Raw genomic sequence first — 25755 nt, 5'->3', positions numbered from 1 at the left:
AAGTCAGGCAGCCTGGGAATGGGAATGAGAATCTCAGAATCGGGACATGCCTGCCATTTTTAAAGGGCTCCTGAGTCATCCTGACTTGGTGAAAATCCAGGCAATTTGGGGCTGAAATTCCAATCATCACATTTCAGTGGCAGAAAAGGAGCGGCGAAGGCTGAAAATCGACTGACCACTGTAGGGCCTTAGACCCTGTCCAGATTGGAGGGACAATAGCAGAGTCAGCCTGCAGGAGTGTTTCTCTAATAAGGGACTGGATTTTCACATGAGGGGCAGGAAACAGGAGCAAGTTGTTTCCATGTATAAAAGTGCACCATTGAATTCTGTTGTGTTAAACGTTCACGTGAAATTCTGCTGGGCAATATTTATAAACATTAGCCCATAGGATTAATATCTCCCTGGAAATAGCAATTTTATGTAAACACATTAAATATATAACACGGATATTGCACAGTACAATTTTAAGACTGTGTTGATGGTTATAAAAAACAGTTAGTGCTTTCATAAACTGTCCTTCTCTCAACAGGGATGATCTGTGAAAGCCACAGTTGTGTCATCCTGTAGTATTTGCTTCTTAAGTTTTTGAAAATTGCTGTAAACCTCACTGGATTCATATATATATAATTGACATTAAGAGAGGATGCCTCCAGTGTGGTGATTCAGCAGCAATGAGCTGATACCTTTTGTCAGCTCAGACTAAAGGCATTAGAAGGAAAGTTATGAACCTGTTGTTTGTGCTGATGTGTTCATTCAGTTGCACATAGCCAAATTAAATTACTTCACCAAAGTTCAATATGTAGAAGAACAGCAACTTTTGACGTCAGGGGCTGAATAATACACATTAGTGCCATTCGCGGACCATGCACCCAGCAGTTCCGAAATTTAGTGACGCCTCTCTGAAGCGCCTGCCGGACACAGTGGAAGGCCAACGCGATGTCCCCTACACCCGCTCTGGCTGCAAGAGGTCCACCAGGGTCACCAATCCAGCCTGGGAGACGGTGGCAGCGGTGGTCAGCACCAATGGAGCACAGACGAGGTCAGCCATCCAGTGCAGGAGGAGGATGAATGCTGTCATTCGTTCTGCCAGGGTAAGTCAACCAACTCATCACTCTCAACTCACAACCCATCACACATCCACAGGGATCTCACACCTCAAGGGCCAACACCACTAACTCTCTCACACCCTCACATCTCATAGGCTCATATCCTCTGGAGATCGTGTCTTCATCCTGTCCATGTCTCCGCTCACCACACAAACATTCCATGCAGTGCCATGCACCCTGCTCACACTCTCTCCATCTGTTTTCATGCAGGAGAAGCTGGTTCACAACAGCAGGGAGAGGTCCCAGACCAGGGGTGGAGTGGCCCACATTAGGCCCCTAACTCACTTTGAGGAGTGTGCCATCGGGCTGACTGGTGAGGACATGGACCGTGCCTGTGGTGACGGTGAGGTTGTCGGTGAACACCACATCATCCCTGTCTCACTGCAGCTGTGAGTGCTCCCTCTCCTGCTTTTGACTCTGCTGCCATGCACTAATCATCTCTACTTTGGTTCTCAGGGAGCTCTGCCAAGTGACTGACACCCTTAGCCAGCAAATCCCTCAGCTCCAGCCCCAACAAAAACAAAAAATGCTGGAAAACTCAAAAGGTCTGACAGCGTCTGTGGAGAGAAATACAGAGTTAACATTTCAAGTCCATATGACTCTTCCTCAGAGCTTCTTCAGCTCCATCCAGGTCCTCACCTCCAGCCAAGAGGACACGTCTTCCATTGAAGAGCTGGAAATAAGCAGCCTGGGAGACCTGTCACAGCACTTAGCCACACCCTCCACCAGTGCAGAGACACACACCCTGGTGGGACCTAGATCTAGAGCAGGCTCGGGTTCACAATCTGGTGGTCACCACACCGCAGGAGGAGGCAGGTTCAGCCGAGCTCCCTGGCACTCAGGGGACTGCTGGGGAAGAGGCATCTGTGAGGTCCAAGTCAGATGACGAGTCTCTGGATTTGGCCTTCCAACTCACCCTGGAGAGTCAGCAGAAGGCGGGGGAACATCCGGCAGAGCCATTGGAAGCCCTCAAAGGAGGGCTTGCTTGCTCTCTGATGAAGTGGTGCCCACATGTACGCACATGGAGGTCTCCATGGGAAGGATGGCAGATGCCATGGAGACCCTGGTCCAGCAGAATGCAGAAATGCGTGCAGACCTGTACTCCATCGCAGGAGCCATGGGTGAGTTCCTGCAGTGACAATGTGAGAGGGAAACGGGGCAGCTCAACATTCCCCCAGGTGCTCCTTCTCCTCAAGGAGTCAGGTTGGGGCCTTCAGGCATCCAAAGAGGGGAGGAGCAACAGCTGGACACCCCTGGCTCATCCACTCAGGAATCTCAGAGGCTGACCTCTCCCTCCAAGCCCCTTTTTTGCCTCTGACCCCCTCAACCTCATCCTCTGCCACTGCAGAGGGAGCAGCTGGCCAACAGCAGGACAGCCAGAGCAAGCCAGGGCCCTCAAGGTCTCAGCACTCCAGAGAGTGCTTGCCGAAGTCATCAGAGGCAGCAGGGCCAACCATTGCATAGGCTGCCTCCACCCCTGCTGCGGATGTCAGGGCAGCACCTAGAAGGAGTGATAGGCCTGGAAAAGTTAAGAAATTCTGATCACAGTTGGTTGCACAGGTGAAAACATTTTCTCACTTTATAATCTGAAAATATATTCACCTTCACTGAATATTGTGTAATGTTGTCTTTCAGCTTCATTTACAGGCTTGGCCATGAGTACTTCTGGAGGGAGAAGTGTGTGTGTGTTTGTGTGTGGCAGGGCCTTTCAGATCCTCATACCAGCACTCTCCCTCACACGCGGAGCCTTCATCCATCACACTCATCTCACTGTCCTGAGCATTTTCAATGCTGCCTGCTGGGGTTTTCTTTCAGTTGTCCATCTGAGCTGACCTACATCTCTGCTCACCCACTGATCACACTCCAATGCAGCACCTGTGCCCATCCAACACGAGGCTCCACTCACTTTCAATTTCGACAGCCATGGTAGTCGTTAAGTTTCTGATCAGCTCTCCCATCCTTTCCCCTCTCCCAGTCACCCATGTCCTTTCCCCCATCAGTGTTGACCCCCCTGGCATCACCTTCCACGTCCCCACTGTCACCTACCAACCTGAACCTTTGTCTTTCCAGGATGTCCAGGCGAACATGGACATTCCCTACCTTCCTGAGAATCCCACCCCCATCCACATTAACCTCCCTGACCTCCTCCTTTCCACCCCCAGGGTCTGTGTCTGCCTTCAAGTGCCCACCAACTACTTTCTACCCCTACTGTCGCACCCTCACCCTCCCACCCTTCCGGCTCACTCTGTCCTCTCTCAAATGCAACATTCCATCCTACCATCCCCACCCTCAATTTGCTCCCTAGGAGGCAGTCATTGACTCCACTGACCCCTCTTTTGCAATTTCACCTGGATATACCCCCATTGTTCCCCCATCTACCCTCCCAACCTCACCCCTCCCCCCATTATGCCTTCCTCTCCCAGTTAAATCTAGACCTTCCTCTCCCCTTCCGCCCCCAGTACACCTTCCTCTCCCACTCACAATTGGGCCTTCCTCTCCCCCACCTTCGTTGATCATCTGTAGCAGCCCGTGGCCAAGACCGTGATGTTCCGAAGCAGACCCCAGGCATCAATGGAGACCTCCCACCTTGCATGAGCTGAGTCACGGTGGAGCCAAGCCCATGAACATCCCCCTAGCATGTGATACACGTGTTCCTCCAGGGTCCGGTAGCTGTAGGGCACCAGCATCTTCTACTCCTCGGATGTCCATGATCTGAGCAAGGGTCTAATGGTAAGTCCTGATTTCTGTGATTCTGTCATTAGCAGGATGCAAAGCAGGTTCATGCCAGACTCCAGCAGGATTGGCATTCCGCCATAGTAGATACCATTGGTTGATCCCGCTGTGCTTTCACACCAGAGTGAAACCAATTTTTGGCTTTCTCGCTACATTGTCCCCACCCGCCTGCCATGACGCCCAACGCCAACAGAGATGGAAAATCCCGGCCAATAACTCTGTTTCTCTCTCCACAGATGTTGCCAGCTGAGCATTTTCTCCTTTTACCTCATAAGACTGAGATTTGTATCAAAACATTGACATCGTATCAAATATCAGGATTATTTACCATTTCTCCCATTTACTTGCTTTAAAAAAATTGCTAAAAGTAGTTGGTGTTTTCAAATACTGTGAAGAAGATAGTGGCTCCACTGCCAGGATGGAACTGCACAGCCAAAGAAGGAAACACACCAAGGACAAGCAAAATAAGACATAAGAATAGATCAATACTCTGATCGGAGTTCTGATGAAAGCCCAACATACTGAAAGAATGTACAAACAAAACACTGCGGATGCTGGAAATCTGAAATAGAAACAGAAAATGCTGGAAAAACTCAGCAGGTCTGGCAGCATCTGTGGAGGGAGAAACAGATTTAACGTTTCGAGTCTATATGACTCTTCTTCAGGAGGAGTTATACGGACACGAAACATTGGGCAGAATTTTTACCTCAGCGGGCGTGTGCCTGACCCGCTCGAGTGTAAAATGACGCGCATTGATGTCGGGCAAGCGACCCGATGCCAACGCACAGTCGCGCGATACTTTGGTCGGCAGGTGCGTGTGGGGATCGGCAGTGCGTCCGCCAACAATTAAAAGGCCTGTTAAGGCCATTAACAAGGTCTTTGAAACAACCTAACGGTTGGCGGGCAGGCGAAAAGGCCAAGTGGCCTTTGCATTTTTTTTGGAAACCTCATCCACAGGCGGGATGAGGTTTCCAACATCAAATGAAAATGAAATAAAATATTTTACATTTCATTTATAACATGTTCCTACTCATGTGACAGAGTCACATGAAGGGACATGTTTTATAACATTTTTAACATCTTTATTTTTTTTATTTTGAAAACTGTTCATTTCCTTGAGGCAGCTCTGTGCCTCAGGGAGATTTTCAAGCGCGCGCCCACACGCACTGTGAAGTTTGCGCTCGCCCTCTCCCTGCTCCCCTGCCCGCACAGGCAGCGCTGAGCGCTGCTGCCCATGTTTCACATTGGGCGGGCCTTAATTGGCCCGCCAGCGTGAAACCCCGGTCCGACCCCGATCGTGGGTGACGGTCAATTCCCTCTCACCCCCTCTCGCCCCCACCGAGCCCGCCCAAAAAGGGCAAAATTCTGCCCATTAACTCTGTTTCTCTCTCCACAGATGCTGCAAGACCTGCTGAGCTTTTCCAGCATTTTCTGTTTCTCACCTGAAATAATGGCCAGGATTTCATGGGGTTTCAGGCAGCAGATTGGGAGACAGGGGAGGTGACAAAAATTCAGGTGCCTGTTACATGCCGACCACCATTGTGAATAGTGGGTAGGTAGTGGAGGGTCCTGCCCACCCCAGGACCTTAAGTGGCCAATTAAGAGCCTCTGGCATTTTACCAGTGGCAGGTGGTACTCTCTTATGTGGGGAGACTCTGAGGTAAACACTGGTGACCTCCCTGCAGGTTTTGGTGGGGTCCCTCCTGATTTAGTACCCTATAGCCCATGGAAGGTCCCTCAGCAGCAACAGCCATTGCTGGGGCAACAACACCCCTTCCTCACCAACCATCCAACACCCTCTCCCCAGGGCCTGCCTTACTGGGCCCAGAAACCCCAACCCACTTACCTTCTTCCGAGGGCAGTGACAATGCTGCTTCTCAGGGCAGGGAGCAGTCCCAGCAGTGGCCACTGCTCATGGTGACACTGCTGAGACTGAAGAGCTGCTGTCCCTCTGATTGGCCGGCAGCTATTGGAGGCGGGATCTCACCCCTGAAAGGAGGCAGGAGCCCTGGCAACAGCCCTTTGACCGTCTGATGGACATAAAATCCAGTTGGGGCTCCCAGGAAAAGCCAAGGTGGGGCTGCCTCCCACTTTCCTCTCATGGACAGGCCACCACCACCCCAACAAAATCCCAGCTATTAACTCTGTTTCTCTTTTAATAGATGCTGCCTGACCTGCTGAATACATATAAAATAATGTCTTATTTTATTTCAATACTTTGGTGTTGTGCTTGATTTACCCTCTGTGGGACAAACTCTGCTATCCTTCCTGTGGGAGATTAAATGGTTGGATGAAGCCCATGATAGAGAAGTACACATGGTCTATGAAAGGGGTGAAGTCGATGGGTCAAATTGCATTTCACTCCTCTGATGTTCTTACAAGCAGATTTGTTGAACTGACGTTTACCTTTCAGTGTGGTGCTTGTCTAATCTGACATTAGCAGATCTTTGGCCGGCATCAGTGATGCTAAAGGAGATACTTACTGGCATTAACAATATGTAAAATAGAAACTTTCTTTCATGCCAGTGTGTTTGCTCAGTATCTATGTAAAATGTATCTGAATTAAAGAAAGACAGACTAATTTTTATATAATGTCTTATCACATTCTCAGAACATTCCAAAGTGCTCTACAGCTAATAATTTACTTTTGAAGTATTGGCACTGGTATTCTCGAACCAAATGTGGCACTCAATTCCCACACACAAATTAGATAAATGACTAGTTATTCTGTTTTATTGATGTTATTTGAGGCATAAATGTTGACTAGGAAACTGGGAGAATGCCCTACTCTTTGAAATAGTGATATGGGATCATTAATATCCACCTGACCAGGCAGACAGAGCCTCAGTTTAACATTGCATCTACAAGATGGCATCTCAAACAATGTAACACTTTCTTAAGTATTATTAACCTAGGTTATGAGCTCAAGTTCTGGAAAGCTATTTGTGAGTTATCCCCTTGAATACCTCCAAAGGTAAAGTTAAGGTATCTGAATTATCACAAGTTTTTAAATATTAAAAACATACATAGCTGTGCAATTTACTGATATATCTCAATTGTTACTTGTTTCATTTACAACTTTAAAACTACCAGTCAGAGGAAGTGTGAAAGTCAAATGTCCTGTGCAGAATTCCCTCTTTAACATCAAGAATTCCTACTCCAATGACATTTGCGGTATCAATAAGTAGCATATAGTATACCAAAGTAATGATTTGGTGAGTCGAGCTTTCTGGTGTGGAGCCTCATTCACCAGCAGCTTCACTCTGATAATGGAGTGCAGAGGTCAGAATATCTGATTCATATGTACTTTAATAACTAGAAAATCAGGGCCACATGCCTCCCTGCCTGATCCATTGTTCAGTTCTCCCAGCAAGTGACATGCCAGGCTGGGGGCCACATTCTGCAAAATGACCCTCTTCTCCTGGGATAGCTCAAAGCAGTATTAACACATGAGGCACTGATGCAAGGCATGATTGAAAGGCATTACTAAATTATATGGGTAGATCTTTTACAGCAATTAGATTTATGGGACGCTCCACTTTGCCATATTAAATCAAGGGCTCTCCATTCATGACTGTTGATTCTTATCAGCCACATTCCTTTGTAACTAGCTCTACTGATGCATATAAAGATGGTGATTGAGAGCTGTGTAAGATGTAAATTGAAATTTAGTGCTTAGCATGGATGTGAAAACTGTAGATAATGCATTACTTCTAATTAAGCATGGCATTTTGGAGGTTTTTCGCACTTCTTTCAGATGGATAAGTAATCTTATATTTCGACAGATAGTACTTAAAATGGGCACAATTCACAATGACAAGATGGAAGCAGTGTAGCTTAGAATTGAAGGGCTTGAAATAAGTTCCAGATGTTAAACATAACATCAGAGATTATAGAAACATAGGGCGGAATTCTCCCAACCCGCCCGCGGTGGGTTTCGTGCCGGGCGGGAGCGGAGAATCCAGCGGGAGGCAAAAAATCTGAAACCTGCCTTTGTAAAAACATGTCGCTATTCTCCCGATGATGTTTACATGGTGGGTTGGTTATCCCGCCGACTAGTGGCTCGAACGCCATTTGCATTCATTAGCACGTCATGAATGCTCATTAAAACACAGCTGCTAACTAGAATCTTACCGCTTCTTCCAATCTTCCGTCACGCCAGCGGGAAATGATGTCAGCGCCAAACTCGTTTGAAAAGGGTAGTGTGCACAAGTTGAGCCTCAGTTCGCTGGTAACTTCGAGGTGAGTGGAACATAGCTGCCATAATCCTGCGCCGGTCTTGTTGTGATGAACACCGCTCTGCTGGGGCTGTAGGGTTGGACTGCTCTTTCTCTTTACTTTCATTGTGCTGAGGAACACCCACTGTGCTGTGGTACTCATGCAGGCCTCCACTTTCAGAGACTAGCACTTCAACTGGGGTGGGCTGTGAGGCAAGGGGTCAGACTGACAAACACGAGGGGGTTAACGGGGAGGGGAGGCTGTGGAATGGCAGTGATGGGGAAGGACGAACACGAGGGGGGCATTTCTGGGATCGCCCTCTAACCTTTTGTTGCCGCTGGAGTGAGCAGGATTTGGCTTAGAAAGAAAGGAGGAAGACCTCCTTGCGATGAAAGTCACTTAAAGCCAATGGCTTCATTAGCACCGTTAAAGGGCTACTCAGAATTCAGTGGCTTCACATCAGAATTGCTGCATCTCAGGAGTAACACACAGGAATGTAGAGTTTGGGAATGCAGGCAATAGTGAGGGAGACACAGCTGTATCATATATAGCATTCCCATTAATTCCTGTCACATGTTTACCAGATGTGACACTCCTCAAGGGACAAAGGGCATCCACTCATTGACCATGAGCAACTGATTGATCATTAATACGCCACATCAGAGATTGGAACACAGAGCTAGGGTGGGTCACTCATCTCACTGAAACTTTAGCATCCCACACAGGGCTCAAGATGTTACATATCTGCAATTCCATCTTGATCACCTCGACATGCTAGTGTCTCAGGGACAACATGGCAGCAGCCACCATGCAGATAGGGCAGGAGAAGCTATAGACCCTTACAGTCTCCAAACATGTCATCCTCTGAGCTTTACTTTCTTTCTAGGTCATTAATATATATCAAGAAGAACAGGAGTCCTAATACCAATCCCTGGGGAACCCCACCATAAACCTTCTTCCAATATTCACCACTACTCTCTGTTTCCTGTGACTCAGCCAATTTCATATCCATGTCGCTACTCCCTTCCATGAGCTCCAACTTTGCTCACACGTCTGTTGTACAGCACTCTATCAAATGCCTTTTGGAAGCCCATGTACAGTACATGAACAGCATTACCTTCATCAACCCTCTCAGTTACCTCATCAAGAAACTCAAGCAAGTTAGTTAAACACAATTTACCCTTAACAAACCCATGCTGATTTTCCTTAATTAATCCACATTTGCCTAAGTGACTATTCTTTTTTTCCCAAACTATCATTGCTGAATAGGGATGGAGAAGGGAAGTCTTGTGGTGCAGTGGTAGCATCCCTACCTTTAAGCCAGAAACTCTGGGCTCAAGTCCCACTTCAGGACTTGATAGCTAAGGAAGGTGTGTTCAGAACGTGGCTAAGCAGGTTGATAATCAGCCTATAAATCCTTCCAATGTGCCTGAAGGCAGGCAGTAAGATTCAGAGAGTTTCCTGGTTAGCCATACCACAGAAGGCAATGGCAAACCACTACAGTGCTTTACCAAGCATAATCATGGACCAATACAATGGATGTCCATGGTTGCCTGTGCCCTCTTAGGCTATGGTGCATGAGGAAGATCATTTCTAAAGGTTTCTGCACCATCAAGGTTAAACTGACTGGCCTGCAGCAGATGTGCTGAAAATGTTCTACAATTGAATGTAAGGGACTGGGTGGCAGGCACCATGAATGAAAAAGCTCCTTTTATCTAGAGACCTCGGTATGAAATCAGCCAAGTGTCATAAATTGTTCTGTGAGCTGTAGGGGCACTTCATTAACTAAATTTGATTCATCTCCACTTTATTCCCGGAGGGCATATTCTACAAAAAGATTCCAAGTGTTGCAAAAGTTAGCTCAAAAATGATTTAATCATAACAAGCCCACAGACCTGCCCCTCTCCCATCCTTATAATAAAAGATGCCATTCAGGGCATCAGGACATGATGTTACAGTTCAAAAGTGAGAACTTTATTCCGTTTCTAAACATGGGGGAGGATTTTCCCCTCCTCAGGTGGACGCGGTGGGTGGGTGGGCCTGGGAGCATCTGCAAAACAGTCCGCCGCCCACGACCGGGCTCTGACCACGATTACATGCTGGCACGCTAAGAGCCTCAGCGCTGCCAGGGTGGGGGCGGGAGGTGGGCAAGCGCTGAGGGAGTATGCACTGAAAGTTTCCTGAAGGCAGAGAGCTGCCTCAGGGAGCTGACTGATTTTAAAATGAAAAATAAACTTTTTACAGATGAGATAAACATGTGACTCAAGTCACATGAAGAGGGACATGTAAAAAAGGATGTTAAAAAATTTTTAATTTTTATTTAGTAAGCACTGGAAACCTCATCCTGCCCGTGGATGAGGTTTTGTTAAAAATGGAAAGTCCACCTGGCCTATTTGCCCGCCTGCTAACCGAACGGTTGAGCAGGCAGCAAAAAATGCAACTTAATTTATTACTTAAGGGCTTTAATCGGCCTCTTAATTGTCAGCGGGTGTGCTGCCACTTCTCGCACGCACGCACCAACCAAAAGATCGAAGAGTGTGCGATGACATCAGGACCCTTGCCCAACATCATCACGCACTATTTCACTCCCGTTCAGGTCGGGCATGCGCCCGCCCACCGGACAAAAATTCTGCCCATGGTGTACCTAACCTGACTGAGCTTCTTTTTGCTGGAACTGGACACCTAAAATGAGAACACATTCCCTTCCCAATAGGAACATAGGAAATAGGAACAGGAGCAGGCCATTCAGCCCTTCGAGCCTGCTCTGCTATTCAATTAGATCATGACCGATTGTCTACCTCAACACCATTTTCCTGCACTATCCCCATATCCTTTGATGTTTTATGTGTAGAAATCTATCAATCTCAGTCTTGACCATACTCAATAACTGAGCCTCCACAGCCCTCTGGGGCAGACAATTCCAAAGATTCACCATCCTCAGTGAAGAAATTCCTTCTCATCTCAGTCCTAAATGACTTGCCCCTTATTCTGAGACTGTGTTCCCTGGTTCTAGACGCTTCAACCAGGGGAAACATCCTTCCTGCATCTACCCTGTCGAGCCCTGTCAGAATTTTGTATGTTTGAATGAGATCACTTCTCATTCTTCTAAACTCCAGAGAATAAAAGCCCAGTCTGTTTATTTGTTCCTTATAGGACAAATCACTGTATCCAGGAAATAATTTAGTGAGCCTTCATTGCTCTATGGCAAGTATATCTATCCTTAGTAAGGAATATCCATCAATAACATCTCTAACTTGGACTAATGTAAAAAAAATTCACCAGGAGAAACAAAAAATCCAAAGAAAGACCTGATCAGTGATTGATTTAAAAAGCCCAAAATAATGTTAAATAAGATTAATCATATTCAGTGTTGTACCATTAACAAGGATTACACTGAAGATATGGCAGCTCAACTGCAAATGTTTTAGATGTAAAATAGAATTTATGTTAAAAAAGGCTATTAAAAAGTATCAAGCTAACATCCGGATGTAGATTTGTTTTGAGAACATATTTTTGTAACATGTAATGTGGCCTCTATGACTTATTAGCTGCCCTCTATTGTCTTTTAATTGACTTCCCAAAGAAACAAGTGAATGAGCAGCTTTAATCTCGATTGCACTAGCAGAAGTGGAATAGTCAATGTTTTGCACTTTCTCTCCGACAGCAATCTCATGCCAGCATCAGTCAAAAAAAAACTCCAGTCATTTAATCTACCCAAATTAGAATGTGTTTCCATTCTGTCACAGTGTCATGCATTTCTCCTCAATTTCTACGCAGCATCTGACAAGACAGGCTCTGATTTACAATGCTAACCACTCCAATGGTTTGAAGTCACCCTATCTATGGTAAACGATAGATGCCATAGAAACTAAAGCTGCCATGTACATATATCAAAAGTTGACTATTTATCTTTTTACTTAAAGATTCATGGCAAGAGATATTCAGGTGGGTCAACTTGAGGAGTATGGCTGGCGAGGAGCCACCCTCGCTATCCACGCACATCAGAAACCATGCATTAGGTTTTAGAAAGCTTTGCTTGATTGCATGGCCAATCAAATAAATCTTAAATAAATTTTCAAATAAATCTCGACTTCGGTACAACTTATAGGAAAGCAATGTGTATTAAACATTTTAGCTTTCAATTTAGTAAACGTTATTTCATGAAGCTCTTTGTCACACAGTTCTGGTGAGAAGGAATATCTGAGTGCTATCGGGAGGAAACCCTTATGGCGGTGTCCAAAGCAACAACAGGAAAAGAAAATAGAATTTTCATTGGCTTTGCACATTATCAAAACTCTTGGGAAAAGCTCAAAATGATTCATGTAAAATAAACTGTTATTAACTGCTACTATCAGATCAGCCATGATCTTACTAAATGGCGGAGCAGGCTCGAGGGGCTGAATGGCCTATTCCTGCTCCTTGTTCGTATGTTCAGATGTATGATCATATTTTCACATGAAGTTCAGTAACTGTTTCAATGTAAGCAAATGTGGCAGCTATTTTGAACAGGGCAAATAACAATGTTAAGAATGGTCACTTTATCTGGTTTTGGTGGTATTGGCAGAATATTGACCATGACACTAGGAGAACTTCCTTTTCTTTTGAATAGTGTCATTTGATCTCGCCTGAACTAGTGGAACAAACAGATAAGGTCTTGGTTAAAGGATGCCGCCTCCAACAATGTAACAGATGTGTTTTGGGAACTGGAAGCTATTCAGTAGAATGTTAATTATAGACAAGTGACTGAGTCTAATATGTTTAGAGATAGCCTTGTGGTTATGCCAATAGAACAGGGATCCAGAGGTTGTAGATTCATAACTCCCTGTGGCAGATTGGGAAATCAAATTCCTAAAATCTGGGAATTTATGGGCTAGCGCCAGAGAATTACTGAAAGCTGATAAATTGTCACAAAAATCCAAACGGTTTACTAATGTCCTTTAGCAAAAGAAAAATATCTGGCTGATACTTGATTCCGGTCTTAAACACTGTGGTTGAGTCTTAATGTCCTCAGGTCAATAAGGGACAGGCAATAAATACTGCTATGACAATATCACCCACACCTCACAAACACACTGTTAATAATCTAATAGCTGATTTTCTTTATCCCACCCCTGCCAGGCATAGTGAAGAAGATCCAATCCATAATGTGAACTGTTAACACCATTCTATGGAAAAGAACTAATCCAATTTGGGCAAATTTTTAAAATTCAGGACTTCACTCAACACTAAATGCTCTCTCCCAATTTCATCAACTATTAAATAGTGTGAGTAGACCAAGGGCATGTGGGTTCAATCTCGTAAAAGGCGATTTTCGGATTGATATCAAGAAATACCTCTGCACACCGAGGAACAGTTTGTGAAATGGAGCATTGGAGTCAAAAGCCCTGGAACCATTTAAGAAGCAATTGGATGCTTTCTTTCCTAATGGACTTGAGCACCTCTAATTATATTTTGTGATCATGTGTTGTCTCTTGGTAGTGTGAGAAATGGAGGTGTTTTTTATATTTTTGGGGAATATTTTGTTATTCTGTGAAGACGGGTGTGCGCGCGTGTGTGTGTGTGTGTGTGTGTGTGTAGACGACTTAATTAAGCTGAGCAAAGGTTAATAGAAGACAGGTTGTCTGGAGGGTTAAAAACATAAAAGGATAGAGGTGTTAGATTTGAGGTACAAACGAATAGGTTGGATCCAACATTTGCATTTTTAGATAAGTTGAGAGTTTGTTTGAATATCAAAGGGAAATCAGACGTGTAAAGCAACATGTTTGCGTCTTGCAGGAGTTCCATAGGTAAACAGAAGAGGGAATATTACATTTTATTGCCCCGAAAGCAAAGACAAGATAGAAACATGAAAGGTTTGATATTTGGAAGGATTTAAGTTTCAAAGAGATGTGATAACATTGGAACCTGAGATGAAAGAGGAAAAAAGGTATTTTAGAGTTACTGTGGAGAGCTGAGGGGTTGAGCTGCTGGAGTTGTGAGATGGACCTGAGACAAGATGCAGTTTGAATCAGCCATCCAGCCAAGCCAGAGAAGTCTTGAACTGCAACAAGCAGTTATATCCTGAAGTCTTGGATTTCCACAGCAGAGTGGAAGAGAGTTAAAGGTCATGTGGTATGCCTTTATTAAAGCTACAGCAGTTTGCCATGGGTAATATTACTGGATTTTTATAGTTCAACATCTATAAGGGAGCATTGCCTAAAAGGTGTTTACTTGTAGGTCTGAACAAGTAGGGAGTCTTTGGGGGAATGTTTTGTCAAACTAATTTTAATTGTACAACTGTAATCTTGTGTGCTTATGTTTTCTTTTATTCTTGTTAATAAAACTTTTACTTTTAATTTTTAAAATCCAAAAAATTGTGACTGGACTCTTGCTGCTGAGATTAGTATGTTTTCTTCTCATTTTCAGAAAAAAAAATAATGTATGGCCCTTAAGCCAATTTTCTCTCTGGGATTTGGTTTGCGCAACAATTAAAATTGGCTGTAGTCATAACAGTAAAAAAAAATCAGTTTACACCATTGCTTTTTTAACTTCTGGGGGAATGTAAGGCATCCTGGGCAGGATCACATCACTGTGGTCAAGTTGTGCTTGGCGGATGCATTTAAAAATGTGGTTTCATGAAGAAAAACGCCAATTTTGTTTGTGTGGCAAATGCCCTAGAATGCTAAAAGCTTAAGAACACTTATCAGGGGATTTTACTTTTGTGTAAGTACATTGCTTACAATTTGAAAAACATACATTTTTCAACATTTTGTAGTTGCCTTTGCCTCTGCTTCCCTTCACTTGCCCAACCTGCCTCAGCTAAGAATGGACACGCTACCAGTTACCTGGGTAAGGGATAGCTGAGTTGAAAAAGTCAATCATTTTCCTGATCCCCCTACCCCTAGATTTGTGCTGATTCCTTCTGGTGTTCCAGTCCAAGCTGGGTAACAACAGCCATAAACCCTACAGCACTACAGCAAAATACATAATTTGGCTGCCATGTATCTTACGTAATAACAGTGACTACTTCCGAAAAATATACCAAATTAGTTGTAAAGCATTTGGAGGTGCACTGAGATAAGGACCAGATTTCTTCTTTATAGGCATAATAAAATACCAGATTTTCATTAATTTAACATTGTTTTTCAGTAGGTAGAGCTCATCTTTAATGGGTGCCAAATTAATATGTTCTATACTTTCCTCACTGCATCAGATAATAGCTATTCTCCAGAAATGATACAGTTAAATGCACCAGGAAACTAATAAATCAGTTAGCTGGAGGCACCATTGATAACAGCAAAACTGTTATTTTCAAGCAATAAAATGATGATTGCAAAGGTCCCTTTTTCAGCTTCTTGAGAAATGCTTTACTACTATCTTTCCATTGTCTGATGCAAAACCTAGCTAGATACAGACTTACACAACAACTGTGCTGGCAACACAATGGAAAAGTCAATACAGTTGCAAATAATTTAGCAGAGAACATATTGACCATCAGTGAAGGATGACATTCACTGCTGATCTCAAGAAAACTGTGCACAAAGACTTAGCAGGTGCTGGAGCATAGATTTCCTCATTTCCAACACCAGTTTCAATTTGGTGTCATCTACAGTGCATTTGTAATATCCAACAACAGTGTAGACAGCAGGCAGGCTGATTAGTCAATCAGATTGAAGAGTTCTTACAGACAGCAAAGCAGAAAGTATAAGGCAGTGAATATAAATCACTTTTAAATCATTGTATAGAAAGCAAAATAAAGATTGGGGTATGCACATGGGATTAAGGAAGAATTGTAAATTTTAGAACAAAAACTTCTTTAAAAAATTATCAAAAAACTGTAATTTTTAAATGTTCTGAGGAAGTAAGATTTTATATTTGAAAAATATTTTTTCAGCACCAGAGAGCTTGTTGAGCAGGAATTATGACTTAACACTTTGCTTAAAAACTCAGTTACTCCTCATTCCACAAGGCTTAACATTTTCATTGTTTTTTAGACCAAGGACAGAATGCAGGTAGTTCGTGAAAAATCAGTGAGTTCTAATGATTCTATCTGCAAAGACTGTACACAGCATAACATGTGAAGGAGCTGGGTGTTACTGACAACGACTTCTGGATTTCTGTGTTTAGCCATGCATTAACGGACTCCAGGGGTTGCTATCAGTTTTACATAGTAATGATGATGAGTGCTGACAGTTTATCCATTGTAATGCTGCAAATTCCAAACTATTGGAATTCAATAGACTAGTAATAAATACGCAAAAAAAAGTCTATCAGTTTTAGCTCGGATTTTCCTTGTAGCTACATACCTGCCCAAGTATTTCACGGAAGGGGTTACAATAAACGCACCAACCAGACCACCAATGGCACAAATGGAGACAATTATCGACCAGAGAAGAGTTATTGATTTGGTTTCATTGTCTGTTCCATAGCGCCTCGTCAATGATTCATTACAAAAGGCTTGAATGTACTGAAAAGAAAAATTAAATTTGTATCAGTACCAGGATAGCAAGAAGCAAATTAAATCCGATCAATGGGTTGACATGATGGCAGGACTCTGAATCAATAAACCATAAATGTGAAATGTGTTACATTAACAGAATAAATGCCTGTTTCTTGATGAAATTTGGTAAAAATAGAATTTCAAAGTATTGGCACTAATTTTTTCATCCGTTTGTCCTCCTTGCACTTTGCGCTATTCCCAGCCCAGCCTGCTCCAAACAAATTCTTTTGTCAAGATTATCTATGGGCTGCCGCTAAGGATGCATATTTGAAGCCTGCAGTGAATGTCCCTCTGACCTCTTCCTCCAGGGAAATAGTTGCCTTCATTCTGTTCCTCTGGATGATAACTACTGGGATGAGGTGGGTGGGAGTGGGGGGGGGGGTGGTGGTGGAATTGTGACTACAAATCAGCATCTCCATTATTCTATGTCAAAATCCCTTCAAGCTCCAATGTACTTGCATCACCAATTAAGATCATTTTTCATCTCTATTTATAACCAAGTTTTCAAAAAGTCATTAATTGAGTCAAATTTTATTTAAACCCAAAAAACCCCAAGCTAATTTTAAAACTATTTTAATAATAGTTCAGAGGAAAATTAAGAACACTGGAATCTTTTTCTCCATCAATTTTCTTCCCTTCTTTCCTGATGTTGCTCACTCCTTTCTTGGCTAAAGCTTTAAGAGAACCAATCATGCTCTGGTATCTCATCCAAGTGACTACTCATTTTGCACGAGTCTTTGTGTGTTGGCTTTATTAAGGGGAACATAATTTCACCAAGTGAGCGGTAAATCTCAGGAACAAACTCATTGGGCAGGACTCCCCCACCCCATCAGGGGGGATGTGCGGGAGCTGAGCGGGCGGGTTCCCGATCGGCGCCCCCAATTGGGGGCGTGCTGCCATTTTATGTGGGCAGGCCAATTTAGGCCCGCCCAGCGTGATGTCCACTCAGAAGCACTGAGTGCTCCCTGTGCGGGCGGGGGGGATTCCCTGACCCAGGAGTGCACTCTTTCGCACATGCACGTGAAAGAAAAATAACATCTATCTTCACAACAATAAAGACTGAATCAGTCTACAAGCAGTTTTATATTCTCCAGAATGTATTCACTACACAGTCTGATCACCTGAGACAGAAATTTCCCAGACTTTTCACCACCTTGAAGGGTTGGAAAATAGCTAAGACCTGGCATCACGGGTCCCAGTCTGTACCAAAAGTTCAAGTGGATCAAATGATGTGGGGAAGGGGTTGGGATGGAACAGGCCGAGGTTGGGGTGGAAACTAATCACATTAGGAGCCCCTGCTACCTCAGCTTAGTAGGAACCCAATAGGAAAGGGCTTACAAGCATTTTTAATGGCTGTGGTGGGGCTGACCTTGGGTATTCAGGCTGCAATTGTTGCCTGAATATCAAAAATTTACAGTGATACAATTTTAAGTTTACTGTAGCCACGTCAAAATGTTCTGCTGCTGCACTGTCATAATGTTGCTGGAAGTGTGGTGGGAACATGGTTCACATGTATGGATGGGGTTGGCACTTCTGGCAAAGCTAGGGTGGCACAATGGCAGAAAGTCTGAGGAAATTCAGGGCTTGAGCCTTTATGCTAAAATTCTGCTAATGGTGGTGGGTAGTGGATAGAGAATGATCTATCCTACAGGGATGTCATTAAATCTCAATGCTAGATTTTCTTCACTGTCAGGCCTTTTGGTCTAAATCTGAAATATTACTATTCACCAGCCTTGAGTATTGCTGAAAAAAGAAACATTTCGAAGCTTTTCATCTTGCACTCATCAGGACACCTTGCAAGAATACCAATATAAGGGGAAAACAACAATTTATACTGTATGAGAAGAGAGTGCTGATCATTCTTGTGAAGTATCCTGATGAGTGCAAGATGAAAAGTTTTGACATGTCTCTTTTTTTCATCAATGTTCACCAGAAATTGCACTACAGCACTGATAGTGCTCTGTTTTTAAGTGAACTTGATTTAATTAGCTCTTTAAAATCTTCAAGATATGCCTCAGTTGATGGTTTACGCTACTCAAAAAGTGAACTTAATGAATACTGACTCAAAATATAATTAACATTAGTGCAATCGCCTGCCAACAGCAAAAGTCTTTGGGCATTTTGCTGAAAAATGAAACCGTTTTACAGGAAAGGGGAAGAGACTGTTCTGCAAGGCTGTGTTGAAATTCTCTGCTGTATGAAAAGTCACTATATGTATTACCGAAAATATTCTTAAAAATTGAGGGCAGGAAGGGAATGTCTTCCCCCAACTTTATGCATAATACTTGCGCTTGCAATGCCATGAAGTGGATAATCAAATAAGATGTGAATCCAATCTGTGTCCAGGCAGAGGGAAAAGCAATTTAAATGTTCTCTCAGAATGCGACACTTTGCATTTTGAAGAAGATGTTGTTATGTAAGCATGATTTTTAGTACGCTGGGCAATTATCCAAAAATTTATAAACTGACTGCAATCCTGGCTATCACACCATTGTAGAATAATTAAAATAAATTATAATATTTGGTTGTCTGATTGAATATTGAGAAAAATGGAGCCATCAATATGTTGTGAAACCTGCCAACCTTTTGAGAATTAAAAATCTAGATTGTTTGGGTCCAGCTTACATTTCCTTGAACATTTACAAATTGTCTCAGTACTAAATGAAATGTCAACACTTAAACGGTTTAACTCAGGAATAAAAAATCAATTTTAAACATTAAGCGCAGGAAACTGAAAAAGTGAAGAAAGAACATTCCACCCTAAGCATAGACAAGGTGAAGGTATCCTCCTCACAACCTGCTTTCCTACCCAACTTTGTGTTATCAGCAAATCTGACTACAATGCAATTGGTCCCCTCGTCCAAGTCATTAATATATATAAAAGCAAAATACTGCGAATGCTGGAAATCTGAAACAAAAACAAAAATAGCTGGAAAAACTCAGCAGGTCTGACAGCGTCTGCAGAGAAACAGTTAACGTTTCAAGTCTGTATGACTCTTCATCAAAACTAAGAAATATAGAAATGAGGTGAAATATAAGCTGGTTGAGGGGGGTGGGACAGCTAGAGCCGGATAGAGGGCCAGTGATAGGTGGAGGAAAAGAAGAGATTGCCAAAGATGTCATAGACAAAGGGACAAAGGGGTGTTGACGGTGGCGATATTAGCTAAGGAATGTGCTAATGATGACATTAAGGGTAGAAAGCAGGTGTGAGGGCAGATGCGCGGGAGATGGGCTGGACACGGTTGAGGGCCCTGTCGACCACCGTGGGTGGAAAACCTCAGTTAAGGAAGAAGGAAGATATGTCAGAGGACATACTCACACCTTCCTCTCCCTCCCAGAAACATGATAGGGTCCCCCTTGTCCTCACTTATCACCCCACCAGCCTTCGCATTCAAAGGATCATCCTCCGCCATTTCCGCCAACTCCAGCATGATGCCACCACCAAACACATCTTCCCTTCACCCCACCCCCCCCCGCGGCATTCCCCAGAGATCATTCCCTCCGGGACACTCTGGTCCACTCCTCCATCACCCCCTACACCTCAACCCCCTCCCACGGCACCTTCCCATGCAACCGCAGAAGGTGCAACACCTGCCCCTTTACTTACCCCCTCCTCACCATCCAAGGACCCAAATACTCCTTTCAAGCGAAGCAGCATTTCACTTGCACTTCCCTCAATTTAGTCTACTGCATTCGCTGCTCCCAATGCGGTCTTCTCTACATTGGAGAGGCCAAACACAGACTGGGTGACTGCTTTGCGGAACACCTTCGGTATGTCCGCAAGCATGACCCAAACCTCCCTGTTGCTTGCCATTTCAACACACCACCCTGCTCTCATGCCCACATGTCTGTCCTTGGCCTGCTGCAATGTTCCAGTGAAGCTCAACGCAAACTGGAGGAACAGCACCTCATCTTCCAATTAGGCACTTTGCAGCCTTCCGGACTTAACATTGAGTTCAACAACTTCAGATCATGAACTCTCTCCTCCATCCCCACCCCCTTTTCGATCCCCCTTTTTCCAATAATTTATAATTTTTAAAAAAATATACTTTTGTTTTCCCACCTATTTCCATTATTTTTAAATGTATTCCCATCCATTGTTTCATCTCCACCTTTTAGCCTATTTCGATCCCTTCCTTTCACCCCACCCCCACTAGGGCTATCTGTCACTTGCTCGTCCTGCTTTCTACCCTTAATGTCATCATTAGCACATTCCTTAGCTAATATCACCACCGTCAACACCTCTTTGTCCCTTTGTCTATGACATCTTTGGCAATCTCTTCTTTGCCTCCACCTATCACTGGCCCTCTATCCAGCTCTACCTGTCCTACCCGCACCCCCCCTCAACCAGCTTATATTTCGCCTCATTTCTATATTTCTTAGTTCTGATGAAGAGTCATACGGACTCGAAACGTTAACTGTATTCCACTCCGCAGATGCTGTCAGACCTGCTGAGCTTTTCCAGCTATTTTTGTTTTGTGTCATTAATATATATCATTAATAGTGAGGCCCCAGTACTCATTCCTGTGGCACTCCACAAGTTACATTTGCCAACCTGAAAATGATCCATTTATTCCAATTGTCTGTTTCCGGTTTGTTAGCCAATTCCCTGACCATGGGTGAATTTTACGAAGGACATATTCCTCGCCCCATCCTGGTCAAAAAGGTGGTTGGAAGTTCAAAGGCTTTAAATCTAGCTGCTCTGCAGGAACAATACACTGGGGACGACCTTAATTACCTGAGAGTGGGACCTCTGCCCTTCAGGGACAGGAAGTCGCCCCCTCGAGAGCTGCCGGCAGCTCTTGTAGTCCCAGGAGTGCCAGAAGTAAGTAGTGGCAAATGCTAGGATACAGGCAGGGCTGAGAAGAAGGAAGGTGTCTCCTGGACTTAAAAGTAAGTTCAGGAATTTTAATCTTAGGGGTTTTAGAGCCTGGGGAAGAGGCACAAAGGAGGGGTGCTATCTTGGCAGGAATACCGCTGATAGGCACAGGAGACCCTCCCAAAGGAGGTACCCCACCCTTCCCTCCTGCCTTTACCTGTTCTTTGAGACCTGCCGGGCCGGACGCCTTCCTTCTGCCTTCCCAGTCACACGTTTTATTGTGGCAGGGGCAGAATCAGGTCCTTAACTGGCCATTAGTTGGCCTTACCCATCCCTGTAATATGGGGTACAGGGTGGGGGTGGGCTGGAAGGCAGTGGGCTGGCCACCCACTTTATTTTTTGTGCCCTCCGCCTTCAAATACGCCGGTGGGGATGGCTGTGAAATTCACCCTTTGCTCCTGTATCACTCCCAACACCATGAGCTCCTATGTTGTGCAGTAAACTTTCATGTGGCACCTTATTGGATGCCTTTTGGAAATCCAAATACACTACATCGACTGGTTCCACTTTATCCACCCTGCTCATCAACTTCCTCAAAGGCCCCTCATAAATTTGTCAAATACAATTTTCCTTTCACAAAACCATGTTAACTCTGACTGACCGTATTATGATTTTCCAAATGTCCTGCTACTGCCTCCTTAATAATGGATTCTAACATTTTTCCCAATGACAGATGTTAGGCTAACTGCCCTACAATTTCCTGTCTCCATCCTTTTTTAATAGAGGTGTTATATTGTGATTTTCCACTCTGCTAGAACCTTTCCAGAACCTGGGGAATTTTGGAAGATTACAACCAATGCATCCACTATCACTGCAGCCACTTCTTTTAAGACCCCAGGGTGCAGGCCACAAGAATCATTGCTTCAGCCTCAGCTATTTACAATTTGTATCATTGGCCTTTACCTACGTTTGCTAATGACGCACAGCTAGGTGGGAAAGTTAACTGTGGAAAAGGATGCATGAGGCTGCAAAGGGATATTGAGCAGTTAAGTGATTGGGCAAGAAGGTGGTAGATGGGAGTATTGTTACGATCGGGATGAGAGGAGTGTCCAGTTGCTCTAGCCCCACTACTCCACAGCTCGCAACATTAGTTTAAATGTCCAATTCACTCACCAAAATGGCTAATTAATTACCCAGAATAAGAAGACTTTAATCAGACTTCTTTCAATAATCAACAAACTTATTTGTTTATTATAAAACCAGTCTTATCAAATAGAAAGGCAAAGCTTATCAACATACAGTATGGAATATGAAATTATGCCAATCATCCTTCCAGTTACCCCAAGTGTGTGTCTCTCTCTCTCTCACACATACACACACACACACACACAAACACATACACACACACTTTATGGAGGAATTTGGGAATTCAGCCAACAATGGTTCAAAGGCAAAGGATAGATGGTGGAGTCCTTGAAATGGTGTCCAGGTTATACAGTTGGTCTCTAAGCACTGATTTGCGAAATACTTGTGAGTACTCTATCACAGCATGTAGAGCAACTTAGGAGCAGCATATGATCACTTCCGGTTGTGGACTGGCTCTGGACTGCAAAAAGGCTGCTGTCTTCCTTCTCAAGCAGTTGGTCCTTCTCTTCTCAAAGCAAAACCAAAACCCACTTTTTAAAACACAGTCTCGGGCATGGTTTATTTCCCAGAGCCATATACAGTTCACAAGGGTCAAGAGGTTTACAGTTTTTTTACAACTGCTTACTTACCCTTTCTTGTAAAAGGATGCTTTTCCCAGGGATAGCTATCAGTTCCTGCATTAACCATTTCAGGGACACCGTCTTTTAAAACAAATTCTTCCAGAATTTGAAGATGAACCATTTTCTGTGATTAAAGTGTTTATGACAGTACAATGTGGGGAAGGCTGAAGTTATGCACTTTTGTAGGAATGATAGAAAAGCAGGATATTTTTTAAAAAGGTAGAAGCCTGGTAAAAACTAATAAATTTTAGGGGATTCTTGTACATAAATCACAGAACATTAATCTGCCATGTACAGCAAACAATTAGGAAGGCAAATTGTTCGGCCAGGGTTTTCTGTGCCCACTGGCGATAGGCGTATTCAGTGGCATGAGCGGACAGTATGGTGAGAAGGCCAAGAATCAGTTTCACGACATTGTGAAACCAGTTTGTGATCGTCCGCTCAGCCCATCGACGGTGGGCCACATTCCCCGCCATCGGATGTCGGGAACCTCATTGTAATACATCAGCATATCAATATAAGGCCAGCCCAGTGGATTCATTCCCCCCACCGCTGGATTGTCCGCCCATGTCAGTGGGAAAACATACCAGTGCAGAACACATCTTGACAACTGTGATGTGCAAAGTTCAGGACTGACTGCCAGGGCCTTGCTCACATCGCAAACATCTGAGGAGCAGAAGATGCTGGTGCCCAACAGCAATGGGACACTGGAGGAACGTCTTTGGCATGCTGCGTGGATTCTCATGGACATGGCTCTGCTGCGAAGCAGCTCACAGAAGTTGGAAAGTCACCACTGATGTTCACAACAGATGATGGCCGAAGGGGTGGGAGAGAAAGGTCTAGGATCGGCTGGGAGAGGAAGAGGTGTTAGGGAGTTGAGGTTGGTGGGGGGGAATGAAAGTGTCAGGGGGAGGTTGGAGGGGCGGTGAAGGTATTGGGGGTGGTGAGGTTGGGAGGGGGAGAGGGAGTACGGGGGATGAGGGGTCAACTGGAGGGAAGATACCAACTGGGGAGGTAGGTGTAAGGAGGGGGTGTAAGGTGTAAGGAAAGGAGCTTGGGGTGGGGGTGGGGGAGGGGTGGGGGGGGGCGGGAAGGAGTGCAGAGAGGTGAAAGAGTCCAGGGAGAGGAAGGGCGACAGAAAGGGGGGGGAGTAAGGGTGAAGGGGTAAGTAAGGGTGGAGGAAGGAGTTGGGGAAGGGGAAGGAGTAAAGCTGGAGGAAGAAGTGAGGGTGTCTGAGGGAGTCAGGAAGGGGGAAGGAGTGAGGTTGGAAGAAGAAGTGAGACTGGAGGAACAGGTAAGGCTGGAGGAAGGAGTCGGGAGGCGGAAGCACTGAAGGTGGCGGAAGAAGTAAGGGTGCCTGAGGGAGTCAGGAAGGGTGGGGGGGGGGGAGTCTGGGGTGGGGGGGAAGGCGGTGGGAGGACTAAGGGAAGAGGCTCCAGGGGTGAGGAGGTTCCGGTGGGGGGGGGAAGGGGTCCGGACAGGGGAAGGGGTTCCGCGGGGGCAAAGGGTCTGGAGGGGAGGTGTCCAGGAGAACATGCAAGGGAGGGGTCTGATGGGTCCATGATTGCCTCCTGGGGAGAAAACTGAGGGTGGGCGTGGTATGAGGGAATGGTGAAAATGACTGAGGGCAGAGAAAGGCGGTAGGCTGGGAGGGTGAGGGTTCGACGGTAGTGGTAGAAGGGACGGTGACGGTGGTTGGTGGGGACTCGAAGGCAGACACGGACCCTGGGGGTGAGAAGGAGGAGGTCGGGGAGGTGAATGTGGATGGGGGGGTGGGATTTTCAGGATGGAAGGGAGCGTGCACGTTCACCTGGACACCCCCGAAGGAAAAGGGTTGTGGCTGTTTGGTTAAGGGGGGAGGTGAAAGGTGATGCCAGGGGGGTCAACTCTGGTGGGGGAAAGGAAATGGGCGACCGGGAGAAGGGAAAAGGTGGGGGAGCAGAAGAAAAAGGGAATCCAGACCATGCCGTCTAAATCAAAAGCGAAATGACAGTCGTGGTGGGTGAGATCAGGTGCTGCATGGGAGTGTGATCAGTGGGTGGGTGCAGATGCAGGTCAGCTCAGATGGACAACTGAAAGTGAACCCAGCAGGCAGCATTGAAAATGTTCAGGACATTGAGATGAGTGTGATAAGTGAAGGATCTGTGTGTGGGGGAGAGTGCTTGCATGAGTCTCCGAAAGGCCCTGCCACACACACATACACGTCTCCCTCCAGAATCACCCATTGGCCAGCTGCTCACTGGTGATAGAGGACGAGGGTGAGGGGCTTACAGGCAAAAGAGACTTAAAGGGAGTGGCCAGCCTCTCAGATTGCTGAATGGATGACCCAGGAGTGTCCAGCTGCCACTCCTCCTCCCTTCGGGTGTCCCGGCCCGGCTCCTTGAGGGGAAGCAGCACCTGGAGGGATGTCAAGGTGTCCCATTTCCCACTCGCATTGCCACTGCAGGAACTCGCCCTTGGCTCCAACGATGGAGTCCAGGTCAGCACACATCTCTGCGTTCTGCTGGACCAGGGTCTCCATGGCGCCCGCCATCCTCCCCATGGAGACCTCCACATATGCACATGTGGGCACCACTTCATCAGAGAGCAGGCGGACGCACTCCTCCAACTCACGTGCCACTCTGTTGATGGCTC

The 25755-nt window shown here is 45.1% G+C and overlaps 1 protein-coding gene across 2 annotated transcripts in view; it reads right to left on the bottom strand.

Moving 5' to 3' along the window:
- The window catches only part of slc2a9l2 (solute carrier family 2 member 9, like 2), a 461881-nt gene that overhangs the window by 340431 nt on the left and 95695 nt on the right, over nt 1-25755 (bottom strand). For both annotated transcript variants that reach the window (XM_078541911.1, XM_078541919.1), the window contains exon 4: nt 16343-16503. In XM_078541911.1, the coding sequence (XP_078398037.1) occupies nt 16343-16503 (161 nt within the window). The remainder of the gene's footprint in view (nt 1-16342; nt 16504-25755) is intronic.

This window comes from Cetorhinus maximus, chromosome 1 (assembly GCF_964194155.1).
Source record: "Cetorhinus maximus chromosome 1, sCetMax3.hap1.1, whole genome shotgun sequence".
Taxonomy (NCBI): domain Eukaryota; kingdom Metazoa; phylum Chordata; class Chondrichthyes; order Lamniformes; family Cetorhinidae; genus Cetorhinus; species Cetorhinus maximus.
This window is presented reverse-complemented; position numbering and strand designations above follow the sequence as displayed.